We start from the raw sequence: 19471 nt of genomic DNA, 5'->3' as shown, positions 1-19471 counted from the left end.
CATTACCAGAGATGGACAGAGTACTCGACCCCAGTACTTGAGTAAGAGTACAAATACTACTGGTCAAAATTTACTCCGTTACAAGTAAAAGTAGCTCAGTCGACATGTTACTCGAGTAAGAGTAAAAAAGTACTTGCTTTTAAAGGTACTTAAGTATCCAAAAGTACATGCTTTTAAATGAATTAATGAATTATTATATTTTTTTCTAAATTAATTTAAGGACCTTTTAACTCTTGTTTCTGAGAACTAACTCACTGATGATGTGCTTGGGTTGGGGTTGGGGTTTCCTTCTTTGACAAACACAGCTTGTGTCCAATAGTATTTTAGAAAAGAAAAAAGGGGGCAGACCTGAAAGTAACGAGTACTTTTCAGCCTTCCTAGAAATTAACTTGAGTAAAAGTAAAAATATTTGTCTTGGAAATGTATTCAAGTAAGAGTAATAAGTACCAATACTCAAGTCTAAAGTACAAATCTATATGTACTTAAGTATAGTACTCAAGTAAATTTTCTCCATTACTGTCCACCACTGGTCATTACTTGTTCCTCTTGAACTGCTCATTAATACTGCATTAAGATTCACAGATCCAGAGGTTTTCTGTTTGGACTTGTCCATGTCTGTCTGTTTTGCTGGACGCTGTGGAGCTCTGAATATACAAACTGAAATACTACATCATCCCATCACCATGCTGACACCCCTGAAATGTTATCAGTTGAGTTGAATTGTTGCAGGTTTACAAACTGATGCAGCTTCACAATATTAACATGTGACTGTGGTTTGTGCTGTGCTCTGTGTTACAGTGATACAGGGTCAGAATGACTGGACAGTGACCTGTGCTCCAACTCAGATCTGTGCTGTAGTAGGATCAACAGTGGACATAAGCTGCACCTACAGATACCCAGACTGGAGAACTGATGATGATACTACAGTTGGAGAAAGACTGTGGTTCACTAAATCCAGTGGTAATGAACCTGTGGATCTGAGAGCAGACTCAGAGTACTCAGGTCGTGTTCAGTATCTCTGTGGTGACAACGACTGCACTCTGAGAATCACAGACCTGAGAAAGAGCGACTCAGCTGTTTACAAGTTCAGGTTCACAACAAACAAACCAGGAGAGAAATACACTGGTGAAGCTGGAGTCACTTTGTCTGTCACAGGTAAGGATTTTATTTTAGTATGTTTCTGTTCCAGATGTTCAGATCAACAGAAACAGCTGTGTTAATGAAAGATGACATGATCTCCCCATACTATTGACTTAATGTATGAACTTTGGATCACATACTGAAGAAGACAGGTTATATGAGGAGATGATGGTAACTCCCCTCTTGGCTCACATATGATCATTACTGTGTGATGATATTCACATTCAGGTCACATGATGACTCCAGTAGAAGAAGTTAAAGGGTCAAAAACGGACTTTCATCAGCTCACACTGAATAAGAAATATATTTTATTGTCTTCTTTGTAAATCCAGGTCTACAGGTGCAGGTGACAGACAACCGGAACTGGGCAGAAGTGAAGTGTCTCAGCAGTTGTCGTCTACCTGATCATTCTTCCTTCACTTGGTACAGGAATGGACAGAAAACTGGGACAGACACAGCTTCATTTTCAGACGACTTTGATATTTCAGACGGCATCAACTGTGCTCTTAAAGGACATGAGGACTTCCCTTCTCCTCCAGTCTGTGAGTTTACATCAGTCTTCCACTTACATATCACCACCTGGTGGCACATTTAACCTACTGCACATGACTGCATATATCTATAATACGTTGGACTGAGTCCTCTGTTTCTGTATTAACACCATATTGTTGTTTTGAACTTTGCTCTAATTTAACAACACAACTGTGTCTTACATACAACATGTAGGTGCTAAACATTTAATTTTTCAGGTGTCGTTGGTGAAAACTGCAACAGAGTGACTTACACTGACAGAAGAATCTGTGCCTTCAAAGGATCATCAGTGGAGATTTCTTGTACTTACAACAGTTATTTTGATGTTAAATCAAAGTTCTGGTTCAGTCCTGAACGTAGTCGTCGTTGGCAGAATCTCTCCGAGCCTGAGGATCTTAGTAAAGACTCTGAATATTCAGGTCGTGTTCAGGTTGTTGATACAGAGAGAGGACGCTCCACTCTGAGAATCACTGACCTGAAAGAGACAGATTCAGCTCAGTATCGCTTCAAATTCAAATTAGGAAGCTCTGAATGGAGAAGCAGTTTACCTGGTACAACTCTGACTCTCACAGGTAAGAACACAAACTGACAAACAGAGAAACATATATAATAAAGCACCTTAAAGGACTCTAGTTTGATGTGAGGAGCTGCTATGAACATGATTAAATAATCCTTGAATGAATCTTTGTAAACATTTAGATATTTGCTGTATAAAGTTTTGCAGTTACCTAAATGATTACTGAGTATTTACAGTAGAGAGAATAAGTGAACGAAGGTGTATTATCAGAACAAATAATATATATTTGATCACCACATCCACTTTTCATTCTATTTTATGTTTCATGTTAACCACTAACACTGTGGGTTCTTCCTCCTGTATCCAGCTCTGGAGGTGCAGGTGACCAGAACAATAACAGTCCATCAGTCTTATACTGAGGCAGAGCTGAAGTGTCTCAGCAGCTGCAGTCCAGCTGGTCGTCTTTCCTACGTCTGGACCAGGAACAGAGAGAAAATCAAGGAGGAGGGAAGTTCATATACAGACAAGTTTTCTCCTGGAGACATGATCTCTTGTGCTTTAAAGGGACATGAGAATCATGGCTCTCCCCCAGTGTGTGAGTTTTCTCCTCTATTTAAACAAAACACTTTAATCCAACACAACATGGCTGCTCGGGAAACACATGTCGATGTTTTCTCCTGCAGATTTTCTGAAGGTGCCGTCAGTGTCAGTGAATCCTCCAGGTGAAATCATGGAGGGCAGCTCAGTGACTCTGACCTGTAGCAGTGACACTGACTCAGCAGCTAAATACACCTGGTACAAGAAGAACCTGACACTGCTCAACAAAGAACCACAGCTGGTCTTCAGCTCCATCCAGTCCTCTGACTCTGGAGAGTATCACTGTGAAGCTGAGAATCAGCTGGAGAGGAGGACGTCTGAATACATCTCTATTGATGTGGAGTGTGAGTCTAAGGCAGCAGCTGATAGAAAATACAACATGTCGAATCTTGATTTTCAGGTTTTAGTCCTTCTTCCAACAAATTCTTTGAGGTGTTGTTGCAATTCTTTGTAGAGAGGTTTTTCTAATGCGAGTCTGATTTTATAATGAAGTGTGAAATCATCTCCAGATGCTCCAAAGCTTCCCTCTGTGTCAGTGAGTCCCTCTGCTGAGATAGTGGAGGGCAGTTCAGTGACTCTGACCTGTATCAGTGATGCTAACCCAGCAGCTCATTACACCTGGTACAAGGAGGATGAAGACTCACCAAAAGCTTCAGGACAGATCTTCACCATCACTGACCTCAGACCTGAACACAGTGGGAATTATTCCTGTGAAGCCCAGAACACAATCGGACGTCAGAAATCCACCTTAAATCTGACTGTTGTTGTTTCAGGTGAGTAAATGTGATGTAGTGAATGTGTATTAAACCTCAGTTACCTCTCAGTCCTGTAATTTCCTCATCAGTTGTTAGTGTTTCCTTCTGATCGTCCAGGTTTATGGAAATTGGCAGCTGCAGGAACAGTCACTCTTGTTCTCCTGGTTCTCGTCCTCTTCGCTGTTTTCCTGTGGATCAGGTGAGAAAGTCTCTATCTCCATCATTATCTAGTTCATTGACACATATGGAGTTGATTAATTGGACTGATTTTCCTCCTGTTTAGAAGAGACAAGTTCTTCACACAGAAGCGTGAACAAGAAGAGAGACCCGACAACGGAGAAGAGGTGAGACAGGAAGAGTTCAAGACCCCCAGTGTAAAACTGTTGTGTCACCTGCTGAAATCCACTTTTAATCTGGAACTTCACTAAAAAAAATTGAACTTCACCACACAGATTTATTGATTTTGCTGAATGTGACAGGGAACATGAAGCAGTCTTTGAATACTCTGACATCTGGTGGTGGACAATAGGAATTACAACACGAGAGACAATTGTTCCCACAAACCCTCAGCACCTGTTTTTAAAGGGACATTGTGTAGGAATTACTCCCATCTAGCATTGCGGTTGTATATCGCAAGCAACTCAATTGTATTTTTCATGCTGCATTCACGTGAAATTGGGCAGACGGCTTGTCCGTCAGCACGAGGCAAAACAATATGTTGTCACGGCATTGTCGTATTGTTTGCCTGACCCACGTTTTACCGGCTTTCTCTTGACTTCTGTGACTAAAATGACATCTGGTTTGTTACTGACGGCCGTCTGCCCGACTGCACGTGAATGCAGCATCAGTGTATATGAACGATATGAACGGTAAATTCAGAGCTTACCGGAACACTTCAGGTTGTTGATGGGGGGGGATTACTGATTAATGACAAACATACTTTTGAACCAAATCAATTTTCGTGAATCGATAACAGGAGAAGTTACACATTGTCCCTTTAAAGTAAAGAACGAGACATTCAGTTATGTCATTTAGTACAACGACACAATAAAAGTCTTGTTATAACTGAGTTGTCTTTGTCTCGTCAGCAGAACGTGGGTCTAGTGTTTGAACCCCCGTCATCTGCAGCAGGACAGCAGGATGATCTTCACTACGACAGCGTCAAGGGAGATGATGTCTACTCCAACATCACAGTTCATCACCAGACAGAAACTGAGCAGGAGGTTGAATACTCAGCCATCAGGTTTAACAGCAGCAGTGAATCAGGGTGAGCAGCTCATCACACATTAACATCTTTATCATCTTTATTCTTGAAGAAACAATATCAGGCTATAAATTGTCAGTGAATGGTTTGTTCTTCTTTTCACAGGAGAAGACCTCAAGAAGAAGAAACTGATTTATTTGCACTGTACGGCACAGTCAACAAAAACAAATGAATCTCTGTTTTGATGTATGGATATTACAGCATCAAGAAAACCAGGAAAAATACATATACATAAGATATAAACAACAGTGATAGAATATGTTAATATGCTTGTTTGCTGTATAATTTTTTTCAAAATAAAATCATATTTCTCTCCTATACTCCTGCTTTTATCAAATCATGCATGTTGCTGCTTCCTCCTCATTCTCAATTCATTTTAATTACGGCAACGTGTTTATAAACAGAAAGTACTACATAGTGGAGCTGATGAACCTGCCCACTCTGCTCAGGTGGAGATGAGGGTGGTGCAGGTTAACTGGTGTGTGTCTGTTGAACTAACATCAGTGACTGTAGCTGTCATCTTCCTCCTCTTCCTCCTCCACCGCGTTTGCATCCTCCTGTCCAGGCTCTTTGCCATTGCCAGCAAGCTGAATTAGAATAGAAATAGAAATAGAAAAAGAAAAATACTTTATTAATCCCCTGGAGAGAAATTCAAGTCGTTCAGCAGCTTACAAGAACACATGATAAAAAAAAAAAGATAACTCACACACAGAGCAATATAGGCTAAATAACCTAAAATGATAGGCTATAAATACCAAGTAAAAGTCATTGTGAAATAACCAAGTTACACAACAATAACAACACCAATTTAAAAAAAGGAAAGAAAAAAGATGTTGTTTTACTTTTTTTGTGTGGGGAGTTTGGTTCGGTGAATGCTCTGTGTGTTTTAGACTGGGACCTATTTTCCGTTATGTGGTTTCTTCCGTTGTGGTTACACTGGCTGGAATTGGGGCGGAGTGATACGGTGGCACAGCGGGGTGAAACGTCAGTAGTTGGCAGAGTAACTATGGAGGTTATTTTCTATCATAAATCAAGAGCATATTATGTTGATTTGAGAGCATTACTTTTTGATTTGACGTTCAGAAAACTCTGCTCTCATATTCAAATTTACTCTGCTCGCGCTCAAACTATGTGCTCGATGTTTAAACCTGTGCTCTCGGATTCAAAGTTGCCCTGCTCGTGCTCAAACTTTGCTTTCGCATTCAAGTTTGCCCTGCTCGTGCTCAAACTGTGTGCTCGCACTTGGTCACAGCTGCCTGCGCAGAGTGTTTCCTCTTGCGCGGAGGAAAGTCCTGCTCTCGGATCTCTGCTCTGCTCACGGAGTTTCTGTCAACTGTCAACCAATAGAAGACCGGCTACTGTTGACCAATCAGATCATCCCTACTTCTATGCTTCTTTGTGGGTGCGTTCACTGTAATTCAAGGAGCGTCACATACGGGCGGGCACTCTTTCTACCGGGTTTATCTATTTCCGCCCCACAGGCTGTTAAATGTGGCGGCTCCCTTTATGTTTTGACAACTTTTGGAATAAAATATCAGTTAATTAATACACGAGCGCCCGTGCTTTTCATTACAATAGGTAGCTATATAAACATAAACTAGCAGTAGTAGCGGATGGGTGCCTTATGTATGTTTTTTTTTTTATCCACGTTCATATATGTTTTATAGTCTAAATGCCAAGAGTCACTTGTAAGTGCTGTGATGGTACAGTGGTTAAGGCAGATGACAGTAGCTCTTTTTGTTGATCATGGGACCGCTGGTTCGAATCCCGGCCCTGCTGGCACCCTCATGTTATGCAGCACTTACAAGTGACTCTTGGCATTTAGACTATAAAACATATATACCGATGAACGTGGATAAAAAAAAAAACATACATAAGGCACCCATCCGCTACTACTGCTAGTTTATGTTTATATAGCTACCTATTGTAATGAAAAGCACGGGCGCTCGTGTATTAATTAACTGATATTTTATTCCAAAAGTTGTCAAAACATAAAGGGAGCCGCCACATTTAACAGCCTGTGGGGCGGAAATAGATAAACCCGGTAGAAAGAGTGCCCGCCCGTATGTGACGCTCCTTGAATTACAGTGAACGCACCCACAAAGAAGCATAGAAGTAGGGATGATCTGATTGGTCAACAGTAGCCGGTCTTCTATTGGTTGACAGTTGACAGAAACTCCGTGAGCAGAGCAGAGATCCGAGAGCAGGACTTTCCTCCGCGCAAGAGGAAACACTCTGCGCAGGCAGCTGTGACCAAGTGCGAGCACACAGTTTGAGCACGAGCAGGGCAAACTTGAATGCGAAAGCAAAGTTTGAGCACGAGCAGGGCAACTTTGAATCCGAGAGCACAGGTTTAAACATCGAGCACATAGTTTGAGCGTGAGCAGAGTAAATTTGAATATGAGAGCAGAGTTTTCTGAACGTCAAATCAAAAAGTAATGCTCTCAAATCAACATAATATGCTCTTGATTTATGATAGAAAATAACCTCCATAAGTAACGGCGGTGCCACCACGGACGGTGCCTTTTGTTTCCAATGAAAGTTTGTTGGTTCTCCTGAAGAAGTTGTCCTGCTGCTGATTGTTGCCCGCGGCAGCCGGTTTGTGTACAACTAAATTGAACTGGTGAGGTTTTCTTTTCTTTTCTTTCTTTCCTTTTTTTTTTTTTTTTACCGGGGATTAACGACCCTCCCCTCTTCTCCCCGCGGTTGAGTCCTGCTACTAGCTAACACTTAGCTAGTGGCTCTGTCATTGTGCTGTGGATTTAAAAAGAACCTAACGGACTTCGTAGGATTTCTCAACTGCCAAAAGAGCAACAAAGGGACACACGTCCATCAGCAACATTATGCTTGAGAATATTGGATATTAAAGCAGATAACAGCGGCACGGCCGTTTCGGCTAATGCTGTGTTCAAGGCAGGCTTTTGAAACCGTAAGTTACAGCTTCAAGTCACAACTACGACTTGGTAGCGTTCCAGGTAACCCGTAGCTCGTGTTTTTACCGTCCTGTTGTCTGTGAAAGTTCCCTATAACGGCCACTCGTAACTTCCGACCCGTGAACTCGTACCAGATCGAACTGGTATGACTTCACAGGAAGGAAAAACACAAAGTACGAGTTTCCTTGAACGCACCATGAGTTAGCAGCCCCCGCCCTTGTCAGGCATCAATTGGTCCTCGTGCTACGTCACCACATTCACGCGCATCCCTTGGCTGCACACACAGCCCTTCATGCCGTTCTCTCCCCTCATTGGATAACACTTGTATCCCACAAGGAAAATTTTCTCCTCGGGTTACAGCAGAGCAGAGTGACGGAGAGACTCGTGTTTAGGCTGAAATACTTCATGTAAGTGATTGCTGACGGAAAATAGGACTATTTAGGACTTATATTAACAAAAACATTCCACTGATATCTGCTTTAATCTCTTATGCCTTCCGTGGATTTTCGTGCTCCATAGTTTTGCCGCTCGTGAACTGACGTAGCTACGTGGGATGAGACGGTGAGAGTGCACGTACCCTTTTCATCCAGCTGCCAGGAACTTCAACCATGACAAGTAACGGTAAGTGTTTTCCTGTTTTTGGTTTGGTAGCTGTCAGGGCCGTGGGTGTCACGGGTTACAAAAAACAAACAAACAGTTTATTCACAGCTAATTTTGGGCTTAATTCAGATTCTTGACATTTATTCTGAAGAAACACAGTAAAACAGTGGTTGGAGGTAAAGAAAATCAGACACAGCTCCTGCCCCACACTTACTGTAGTCAAGTGTTTACCTACAAATAAAAACATAATTCATCTAGGTCACTATATCTTATTTCATAAAATTAATCATTTTTTTTAGTTTTGAAAATAAAACACACACACTATGCAAAGGCTTTTGGTATTGCTCAATAAACAATCAATCAACAAAATGTTTCTCTTTACCAAAGATGAGAACATACAGTAGCTACCTGACAAGAAACACAGTGGTTCGTGGTAAAGAACATCAGACACAGCTGCTGCTGAGAGAACATAGAACATACATTAATATGTAGCCTGCATACATTATTTAAAATAGAATACAATAAACACACTTACACTTTAACTATACCCAAATAGTTACTGATTACGTTAACAGCTGACCATTACTGCAGTCAGTGGTTACAAGCTGTAATAAACACAGCTTCACACACCTAAAACATACCTACAACATTGCGGATGACAGCAGCACTTAACCAACCACTATAAAATGTGACAAAATAACTCATGAAATTTTATTTGTTTGGATTTGATTTAGGTTAATAATTGATTTTTTTTTTTTTTTTTAACAAAGTGGCTCTATTTATCAGTTAATATGATACAACTACGTTAAACTCATATTCACTCAAACATATTTGAAATTGGTAATAAAAAATAAAGATAAAAAAAAACCTAGTTGGTGGGAGTTTGGCAGCAGGATAGGTTGGAGACCACCAGACATCTCTAATTACACTCAAAGCAGTTAGCAGAACTTTGGATATTGATTTATTTGTGTACAAAAGGTCGTCCCTCTGAGCATTATTCCTTTAAGATTGTTGATAATGTTGTGCATGTGAATTCCCACCCTGCTGAGGTCCTTGAACGCACCACATACGTATTGATCACCTCTGAGCAGAACTGTCCCTCTTTGTGTCTGCAGTGTGTGCGTCCATTGAGCTGTGAGTTACAATGTTTATATCTGTGTTACACTTTTGATGTTTATGTTGAGCTATACGTTTACTTTGAAAACTTAACAGTAGTTTTTGTCATTGGTTTGTATGATGTGATAAGCAGTTAACTGCTAATGCTAACTAGCAATAGGTTGCAAGATTTAGGCTATGTTGCTAATTTCAGTTGTTTATTCATTGCACATATTGGTGCTGACTTTAAGTTTAATAGATCATCTAACGTTAGAGCTGTATCTCATAACATTATTGCTGGCTCTGTCCTTTATTCTGCACTTACCTGTGTCCTGACCCGACACCCTGAAGTGGTTGCTGCCACCTAAGATCCTATATAGTCAGTCTGTCATACAATTTGCGTAAAAAACATCTTTGTGCCGGATTGTCAAATATGATCTGAAAACTCTACGAAGAAATCTGGAAAACATGAGCTTATAAAAGTCCGGGACTTCTAGGTGAGTTTTAACTTCTCTTACTCTTTCACAATGGAGATAATGTGTTTTGGCAAGTTGTTATACATTAGCAAAACTTTATTTTGGCTTAAAATATGTTTTAATCAGCACTGATGAAAGCTGATGTGAGTGAAAAATATGTTGGTGTGTAAGAATACAACGTCAGCTGTAACTATTCAGCGTAGTGACATTAGTTGTAGCAAGGGAGATAGAACATGGTTCAGCTAATGAATAGCTGATGGATTATTCTAGAGATTACTCTAATGGTAGTTTACACCGCCGTTGTCGTGGTAATGGAAAATTGGACAGTTATGAGTGAAATATTTTGTAAACTGACTGAGAACTTTGCTCTTTATGTTACAGACTTTGGTCCTGTTAATTTACCATGACCATTAGAGGGCAATGTTTCTTCTTAAAAAGTCCTTCTGTTGACAGTTGAAACAGAAAACTGCCATTAGCTTTGACTATACTGATGTGAGATGTGTAAAAAAAAGAAAAAAAGACTGATGTTAGCTCCTCGTGAGTAACAAAGATATATGGCCCATCAGTTTGAGAATCCTTGACATAAAATTTCAGCTGTTTAACCGTCAAACACAAAATCATGACTAAGGATTGTTTTCACCTGTGTTTTCTTTCACTTTTTTACACAGGTGCATTAAAAGGATTTCCGTTGGATTATCCTGGTAAATAACTTGTTTTCTATCTGTTCTTCAGTTCTCCTTTGCCTCTCAGGAGTTTGTAAGACGACAAGATGACTGTAGATCAGACTTGTAATAACTCTGTGCACAGACAATCATCACCCTCCTCTCTTGTAAGATGAGAACTGGTTTTTGATCAGATGTTTTCTTTCATATACGGTTCAACAGCTCATGTGTTTCATTGTGTCTGAAGTCACACAGAGAGATGAGAGGAGCAGTGGTGACAGCAGCATCAAGTGGATTTGTCGCCGTCCTTCTCACTGTACCAGGTAGGCTACTGTACATCTACATTTACTTTGTAGGACAAAATATAGGTTGTAGGACTAAAATAATACAGGTTTAAGGCAATAAATAATCCTTCAACTGCAAGGAAGATCACATTTTAATTGTGCTCTGTCTGTGTTGTATGCCTGTTTTGGAGGCTTTTTAATCGGACAAAAAAAAGAAACAAGGGGGGGAAAGCGTCAATCATCAGGTTTCGCAATGACACAACCAGTGAGATTTGGGCGCAAAAAAAGGGTATTATTAATTAGGAGTGATTAGTCCCATTGCTGTGTGGTATCACATGCACATCAGTGGTTGTAGAGCCTGTTCAGGTTCGAGTTGGACCGCACCATGGACAATGCTGTTTTTGTATGTGGTGAGTATATGTGACTGGACATTTTGAGCATACTGAACTTCAAATCAAATGACAACATAAAATTTTGATCAGTGGCCAAACCATTTTTGTGTTGGGGGTGGGGGGGTTCTTGACCACTATTACAAGTAAAAGGAGAATTAGGAGGGGTTCTTGACCACTATTACAAGTAAAAGGAGAATTAGGAAGCTTTTATGTAACTCAAATATTACATATTTTTACACGTTTTTTCTACAGAAAGGCCTATTTTTATTTATTTATTTATTTTAATTGTTCCATAATTTAATGACGGCACAGTTCTGGCCCTCCCCCTTTCCCTTGGCCTGGGACAACAGACCCGTTTGTCCCCCCCCTATGGGCGGGCATGCTTGGCTCCAAAATTCCTACGTGTATTGTAGCCTACTCCTTCACCACCGACAGTGCCTCATAACACAAAAGACACACGGGTTTGAAGCACAACCATAAATGTGTCTTCTCACCTTTCATTCAATCAATCTATTCTATCAATTTTTCATTTCTTGGACATTATGTCGAAAACTGGCTGTGAACAGCTGAAGGTAACACTGCAATCTAGTGGTGGCCAGCCATCACTTCATGGGTCAGGAAATTGACATTCATTGTGCGAGATGTATGGGTGTATGAGTGTATGGGCAATGTACGGTTTAAAACCGAAGACTTGACAGACCACTTCATCATGACACATTGAATATATTCTTATTATATTTTTCAACTGTTTAATCATTGTAAACAACATATCGAGTCAACAACAATGTACATTAAAACAATATAACTATGAATAATAGAAAAAAAAGTTAGAGATGAATAGTAAAGTAATAAATGAAAAAAAAACATGGTGTCAAGAATAAAAGTTTAAAACAAGATTACTTTTGACTAGCATCTGGTGGAAGTATGATCAACCTACTACTCCATCAGAAAATACATGTTCTCCAACAGCCTACTAACTTATAACTGGTAAGTGTACACAATTGACAGAGCACAAGCTTAATGATGTGGTGTACATTCAGTCCAGTAAGTAATAAAATGATACAATAATAAAATATATTACAGTAAAAATGTTTTTTTAGGCTTTCTATAACAATGTCAGTATGGAAATAGAAACAGAAATGTGGTGTAAATCACTGTATTTTTAATCCGTATTATATTTTGACTCTTTTTCCACTTAATAACAAAGCACTGTGCTGCTTGTTAAGCTTATTGAGCTTAGCACATGGTCATAACTGAAGGAGACTGAGGTGAGTTTATTTATATGTTGATCAGCTACTCTCTGCTATCAGAGAAACAGAGCCAAACAATGCTGCAACTGCTGTAAGAATAAACAAAATGGAAATATTATTGGTCTGGTGACTTTACAGCTGGAGACCCTAGTCCTTGCGGTGCTGCAGAAGCTATTTTAAATTAATTCAATTTATTTAGGCCCCTTGAGATGCATTGCAATACAACATCAGGAGCAACACAATAACACTGCAATTGTGAATCAAATAATAAAAACAAATAAAACACAAAAAACAATATCAAAAACATTAACAGCGTATTCTTAAGTAAGAAAATAAATTTGAAGATAAAAAAAAGAGGTGATGGACTTTAAAAAAAAGAGAACCTGCTACCATTTGTCTCTTTATTACCATCTAGTGGCAAAAAGAGTAAACTACAACCAATTAGCACATGGTCATTCTCCAGAACCTCAGTGATTTAATGTTGGTGTTTCACTTACATGGTACAAACCAACTTTACTTGTTAGTTTACCAATACAGAGGTTTGGTTTTATTTCAGTCTTGTGGATGTGAAATAAATATTATTCAAACAAGTGTCCACATCTCCACCAAACACAGAAACACTGAGGTGAAATAAGAAAAATACATAAATGACACAAATGTGATTTTTTTCAAATCTGAAATGCAGCGGGAAGCAGAATGTTCACCAAAAACAGGATGAACTGGTGGTGTCCAAAGTTATGTACAAAAGAACTTGGTGGTGGTGGACAAACCCAGAACAGAGACAAAGGTCTCAGTTTCTGGTAGCGGTACCTCTGGCTCAGATCATAATTATCTGTTATCATTTTTTGTGAATAGACAACAAGAGAAGTTAAAAGAATGTCCCTTTAAGAAAAAGAATTCTGCTGTTGGTTTCAGAGATGGGAACATCCAAGAGTGATCATAAAATCTGGAAAACCATTTAAACAAAATGATTGATACTGATGTTTATTCGTGAGGAGCTGCTCACCTCTGGGCTGGACTGGCACTGTGGTTAAATTTCACAGCATCGTACACAACCATTTCTTCTTCCTTCTTTACCTTCTTGTGTTTTCTGGCCTGAGTCACTCTGACGTTGGAATAAACAGCTTGATCTTTAGAAAAGTGGACACTAGCATAGTGAAGATGATCCTCAGATGGTTGTGTCTGTAGACAATGGACAAATACAACAGATCATTCATAACACTTAAGACAGAAGTGCAGCCCTTCCTGTTTTGGGTCCTGGACATGAACAGATGAAAATTTAGTGGACTATACAGTAATGACTACACTATTTTATCACACCATAGTATCCCACAATACAGTGTAAAAAGGAGTGTGCAACTGGTAGTCACTAAGCAAGCAATACATACCATAATGCATAGTGGTCATGATTATCGTCGACATTGATCTGCAATGTTTTAATTATGCAACAGTAATTATGTAATTAACTGCACAGTGGAGTAATTTCCGAAATTGTTTTTTTTTTTTTTTTTTTTCTAATTTTATCAGTGAGCTCACAATATAGTCCTCTACACAGAATTCCCAATATACTAAGTAGGGAGTAGTGAATGAGTGAGTGATTTTGGACACAGCCAATGATTCCTCAGGCACTCACACCTCACCACATACTCTACCACCTGGCCCTTGATGATGGTGGTCTGGGATGGTGTGGGCTGCCTTGAAGGTCATACAATAGGCTTTGACAAAACGTTTGGTAACACTTTACTTGAAGGTATTGTCGTAAGACTAACATGACACTGTCGTAAGTGACATGCCACAGTCATGAACGTGTCATAAACATTATGTCAATGTCATAACGTTGTCATTAAGTGTAATCCAGTTAACCCTAACCCTACAAAAAAACGAATGATACTTAATGACAACGTTATGACATTGACATCATGTTTATGACACATTCATGACTGCAGCACCTCACTGTTATGACGATACCTTCAAGTAAAATGTAACCAAAAGTTTTAACTCCTTACACCTTGACCCAGGTGATTCTGACAACCCACATGATTGGCAGGTTAACAGTACTGATTCACTTTGGAAGCAGTTGGGCTTTGTTTCTGCAATGGAGTGGATCACCTCATCCTCCTTACCATTCCCCTGTTGTCTGGTCTCCCTGCAGCCTCAGACCTCTGCTCAGACACCATCTTTTTTCTGGTCAGGAAAATGTATTGAAAAAGCTTAAATCAAGTGACATGAAATGATTTAAATAAGTTTGTGAACTAATGTTTGGAGAAACAGAACTGCTCACATGATACAGAGGAAGACAGAGAAGAGTAGGATTACTGGGGCCATGACAGACACTGTTACAACAGCCATAAACTTCCACGCTCCTAGGAAAGAGAGAACAAATGAAAATAAAGGAAATGCACTTTAGTGTAACAGGACGTTAGCCCATATAGCAATAACTTGTGTTGTGTCTCAATTTGAATACTTCCATACTTACACTAACTATTTGAGTGTGCAAGTGCGTTCAAACTGACAAGTGTACAGTGTACTGTAAGTACCTGGATGATACATTCATAGCAGTCAAAAAGTCGAGTTTGCAACAATGGACACTTCCCACTATAATGTATGTAAATCAAAGTAGTGGTAGGCCAATGTTCTCCACCAGTAGGAGGAGCCAGTTGACGCGGCGTAATCTCCACCTGACATTAATTAATTAAGGTGTTCATTATTGCTAATTGAAATTACAAACAAAATAAGCCAGTAGATTTGTTGACGGGTGACAATAGCGGTCAAAAAAAAGAAGGTGGTGGCAGCCATATCAATCGTTAGTTCCGGTAAGTGCACAACAACAGTATTCGATTTGAGACGACACTAACTGTCAAAATTTGCGCACTACAGTAAGTAGTATACTACATGACAGTGTACTCATGGAAGTATTTGAATTGAGACACAACTTTGGTTTTATAAACATTGTCCTCTAAGATCTTACAACCACTCATGACAGGCAAAACTGCAGTTGAAAGGGCATGAGACCTTGGGAGGAAAAGTTGAGATGCCACATATATAAATGTCTACAGCTACAGCCCAGACAGAGTTATGATTTCTGACACAGTCTGTGTGTAACTCACCTGAAACAGTCAGATTAAAGGTGGACCTCTGACGTCCTCTTGTGTTCTGGGCTTCACAGTAATAATTTCCACTGTGTTCAGGTCTGAAGTCAGTGATGGTGAAGATCTGTCCTGAAGCTTTTGGTGAGTCTTCATCCTCCTTGTACCAGGTGTAATTAGCTGCTGGGTTAGCATCACTGCTACAGTTCAGAGTCACTGAACTGCCCTCCACTATCTCAGCAGAGGGACTCACTGACACAGAGGGAAGCTTTGGAGCATCTAGAACAACAAACATCAACAACACCGTTTAACTGCAGAGCTGCATGTTAATATTAAATGAGTGACGGTCAATATTTCTGAGTCTGGCAACACCAGAAATTAAAGCCTGGAAAACATTGTGTGCATTACTAAAAAGTTTCATATAGATTTAAAATAAACACTCGAACTCACACAGCACATCAATAAAGATGTATTCAGACGTCCTCCTCTCCAGCTGATCCTCAGCTACACAGTAATACTCTCCAGAGTCAGAGGACTGGATGGAGCTGAAGACCAGCTGTGGTTCTTTGTTGAGCAGTGTCAGGTTCTTCTTGTACCAGGTGTATTTAGCTGCTGAGTCAGTGCCACTGCTACAGGTCAGAGTCACTGAGCTGCCCTCCATGATTTCACCTGGAGGATTGACTGACACTGACGGCACCTTCAGAAAATCTGCAGGAGAAAACATCAACATGTGTTTCCTGAGCAGCCATGTTGTGTTGGATAAAAGTGTTTTGTTTCTGAAATAGAAGACAACACTCACACACTGGGGGAGAGCCATGATTCTCATGTCCCTTTAAAGCACAAGAGACCGTGTCTCCGGGAGAAAACTTGTCTGTATAAGAACTTCCCTCCTTAATGATTTTCCCTCCGTTCCTGATCCAGACGTAGGAAAGACGATCAGCTGGACTGCAGCTGCTGAGACACTTCAGCTCTGCCTCAGTATAAGACTGATGGACTGTTATTGTTCTGGTCACCTGCACCTCCAGAGCTGGATACAGGAGGAAGAACCCACAGTGTTAGTGGTTAACATGAAAAAATAAAATAGAATAAAAAGTGGATGTGGTAATCAGATATTCTTTGTTCTGATGATGCACCTTCTTAGATTGTTTCTCTCGATTATAAATACTCAGTAATCTCCATGTTTAACTGCATCTTGATAAATATAATCCTTCTCCAAAAAGCCATGAGAGGTTAATCACAAATCTACAAAGATTTGTTCATGGGTTATTTAATCATGTTAATACTAGCCAGTCACACCCATCTACAAACCACAACCCCTCTGAAAATAGTGTTTTTTGTTCTTCTCACATTTTCTGATGTTAGAGGACATATCAGCAGAAAAATAAGTGCAAAATTGCATTTCTGTGTATTTTTGCCTTTAAATTGCTGTGAACCAACGCAGACGCAAACTGGCAGTTTCAGGCAGACTGGGGTTGACAGAGTCATAACCCCAGGGCGGGGCACTAGTGCTTAGAATCTCCCGCCCCGCTCTGCATCTGGCTCAAAAGTGAAAGGCTAGGTAGCTCGGTGTAAGGTGGCACCAGTCTGGTATGGGTCCGCCACAGTTTCTCACAGAGAAAAGACAAACGTTTTTTTTAACAGTGTTTAACCATCTTTCATCTCTGTCAATCAGCCCCTTGTATAGCTGGACTTGGTGCAAGGGGGGGTGGCTGGGTGGGTGCAGAGCAGCGCAGCCTCCGCCCACCACTCAGAGGCGCATTGCTAATGTGGTACTGGTGCTCTGCAGAAGGAAAGCCCTGGGAAATGGCAGAGGTTATGTGATTTTGGCTAAAAACTTCATAATCACAATTTAAAGACCACAGAGAATGCTTTAAAATAACTAAAAAGGATGGCTGGAGGGGGACTTTAAGGTGCTTTACTCAAATGTGATACACAAATGTTTTAATTGTGTGTCTGTGTTTGGCCGTTTGTCTTCTTACCTGTGACAGTCAGAGTTACACCAGGTAAACTGTTTCCCCATTCAGACCCTGTAGTTTTGAATTTTAAGTGATACTGAGCTGAATCTGTCTCTCTCAGGTCAGTGATTCTCAGAGTGGAGCGTCCTCTCTCTGTTTCAACAACCTGAACATGACCCGAATATTCAGAGTCTTTACTAAGATCCTCAGGCTCTGAGGGATTCTGCCAACGATGACTATGTTCAGGATTGAACCAGAACTTTGATTTAACATCATAATAACTGTTGTAAGTACAAGAAATCTCCACTGATGATCCTTTGGAGGCACAGAGTCTTCTGTCAGTGTAAACCACGCTGGTGCAGGATTTACCAAAGACACCTGAAACATTAAATGTTTTATTAAACCAGAGTAGTACATGTTTAAAGACACAGTTGTGTTGTTAAATTATACAATAATATGGTGTTAATATAGAAACTGAGTCCCCGATATGTTAGGTATGCAGTCATGTGCAGTAGGTTAAATGTGCCACCAGGTGGTGATATAAGTTGAAGACCGAAGTAAACTCACAGACTGGAGGAGAAGGGAAGTCCTCATGTCCTTTAAGAGCACAGTTGATGCTGTCTGAAGGATCAAAATAGTCTGAAAATGAAGCTGTTTCTGTTCCAGTTTTCTGTCCATTCTTGTACCAAGTGAAGGAAGAATGATTAGGTAGACGGCAACTGCTGAGACAATTCAGCTCTGCCCACTTCCAGTAGTCTTTTGAGGTGGTCACCTGCACCTGTAGACCTGGATTTCCAAAGAAGACAAGGACATTCATTTTTTATTCAGTGTGAACAAATGGAAGTCAGTTTCTGACCCTTTAATTAGAGTCATATGACCTGAATGTGATTATCTGACACACAGTAGTCTATTTTCGTAGACGAGGCGCAGGTGCTCCCATTTCCCACCTCTGTCCCTCCCACTGGCCCAAGTGGCAAAGAGGGAGGAGAGAAGGTCTAAGTGGGTTTAACACTGAGTAATCAAATTTTCACCAATCAAGTGAGCTCCTCTCCTCACCTTAAAATGCGCCGCGGGTGAGGCGCACTGCAATTTTGTCATTCACGTATTTCAATATGGACGAAGGAGACAGTGACACCAGACGGTCAAACTTTTTTCAGGAGGAAACTGATGTTTTGGTTCAGGAGGTCCAAGCTCACAGTGGCCGAATATATGGTAAAAAGGGATGCACATTTTGATTTTTTTTCTGATCGATAACCGACGCTCCTTACCAATTAACCGATTATTAACCGTTAACCAATAAGATTACAATGCTCGGGGGGGTTAGCCTACAGGGGGTCCGTGTAGGCTACATTTGTTGTCTGACCTTCTTTCACGTTCGCTGCATGGCAAATAGGCTACTGTAAGTCCTCCAGTGGAGCTTTTTGTTGAGAAATATGACCGAAGGCATGTGGAAGTCTGCACGTGTCGACACGTCCCCATGAGTTGATGACATAAGGAGCTAATAAAAAAGTATAAATTGGTCAAAGTTCTTATTATCGGTTAACGGTTAAACAGTTAATCGTGTGTATCCCTAGCAAACAGACCTTCATGGACTGATGAAGCAGAAGTAGTACAGGAGGAGGTTACAAATATCGTTAATCAGGTTTGCCCTGAACTAGGGTTGTGCCGATTGGCAAGCCGATTGTCTATCGGCGATTGAAAGGACAATCGGCAATGTTTTGTTTTCTTGCCGATTTTACACACACACATTCTCGCTACTTTTTTATTGATCCAATAGGCGATCTGTTTTGTTTTAATGAAGCCTCTTCTCTGGCTGCTATGCTTCCAACAGATACTCTGTCAAATGACAGTGTTTCATCAATCAAATGCAGCCATTGGCGACGTCCAATCAGACGGAGCCAGGTAGTCATATGACTGCACACAAAATCTCTGTG

General features: G+C 40.4%; 3 protein-coding genes across 3 annotated transcripts in view; 1 reads left to right on the top strand and 2 right to left on the bottom strand.

Annotated features, from left to right (window-relative positions):
• Positions 1-4703, top strand: part of LOC146992362 (sialoadhesin-like) — a gene marked incomplete at its 3' end in the record, with an annotated part of 40747 nt that extends 36044 nt beyond the window's left edge. The window contains exons 9-17 of the mRNA XM_085790427.1: positions 799-1155; positions 1473-1682; positions 1890-2243; positions 2556-2783; positions 2872-3129; positions 3295-3558; positions 3658-3739; positions 3827-3884; positions 4632-4703. Of these exons, the coding sequence (XP_085646553.1) occupies positions 799-1155; positions 1473-1682; positions 1890-2243; positions 2556-2783; positions 2872-3129; positions 3295-3558; positions 3658-3739; positions 3827-3884; positions 4632-4703 (1883 nt within the window). The remainder of the gene's footprint in view (positions 1-798; positions 1156-1472; positions 1683-1889; positions 2244-2555; positions 2784-2871; positions 3130-3294; positions 3559-3657; positions 3740-3826; positions 3885-4631) is intronic.
• The window catches only part of atp6v0e2 (ATPase H+ transporting V0 subunit e2), a 263253-nt gene that overhangs the window by 151633 nt on the left and 92149 nt on the right, over positions 1-19471 (bottom strand). The gene's annotated exons all lie outside the window — the stretch shown is intronic.
• LOC146992361 (hemicentin-2-like) overlaps positions 13468-19471 on the bottom strand; it is a gene marked incomplete at its 5' end in the record, with an annotated part of 33874 nt that continues 27870 nt past the window's right edge. The window contains 5 exons of the mRNA XM_085790421.1: positions 13468-13678; positions 14620-14680; positions 14778-14859; positions 15604-15861; positions 16033-16290. Of these exons, the coding sequence (XP_085646547.1) occupies positions 13499-13678; positions 14620-14680; positions 14778-14859; positions 15604-15861; positions 16033-16290 (839 nt within the window). The remainder of the gene's footprint in view (positions 13679-14619; positions 14681-14777; positions 14860-15603; positions 15862-16032; positions 16291-19471) is intronic.

The sequence above is a fragment of the Trachurus japonicus genome, chromosome 1 (genome assembly GCF_045865225.1).
Source record: "Trachurus japonicus isolate A0001 chromosome 1, Traja_1.0".
NCBI classification, from domain to species: Eukaryota; Metazoa; Chordata; class Actinopteri; order Carangiformes; family Carangidae; genus Trachurus; species Trachurus japonicus.
This window is presented reverse-complemented; position numbering and strand designations above follow the sequence as displayed.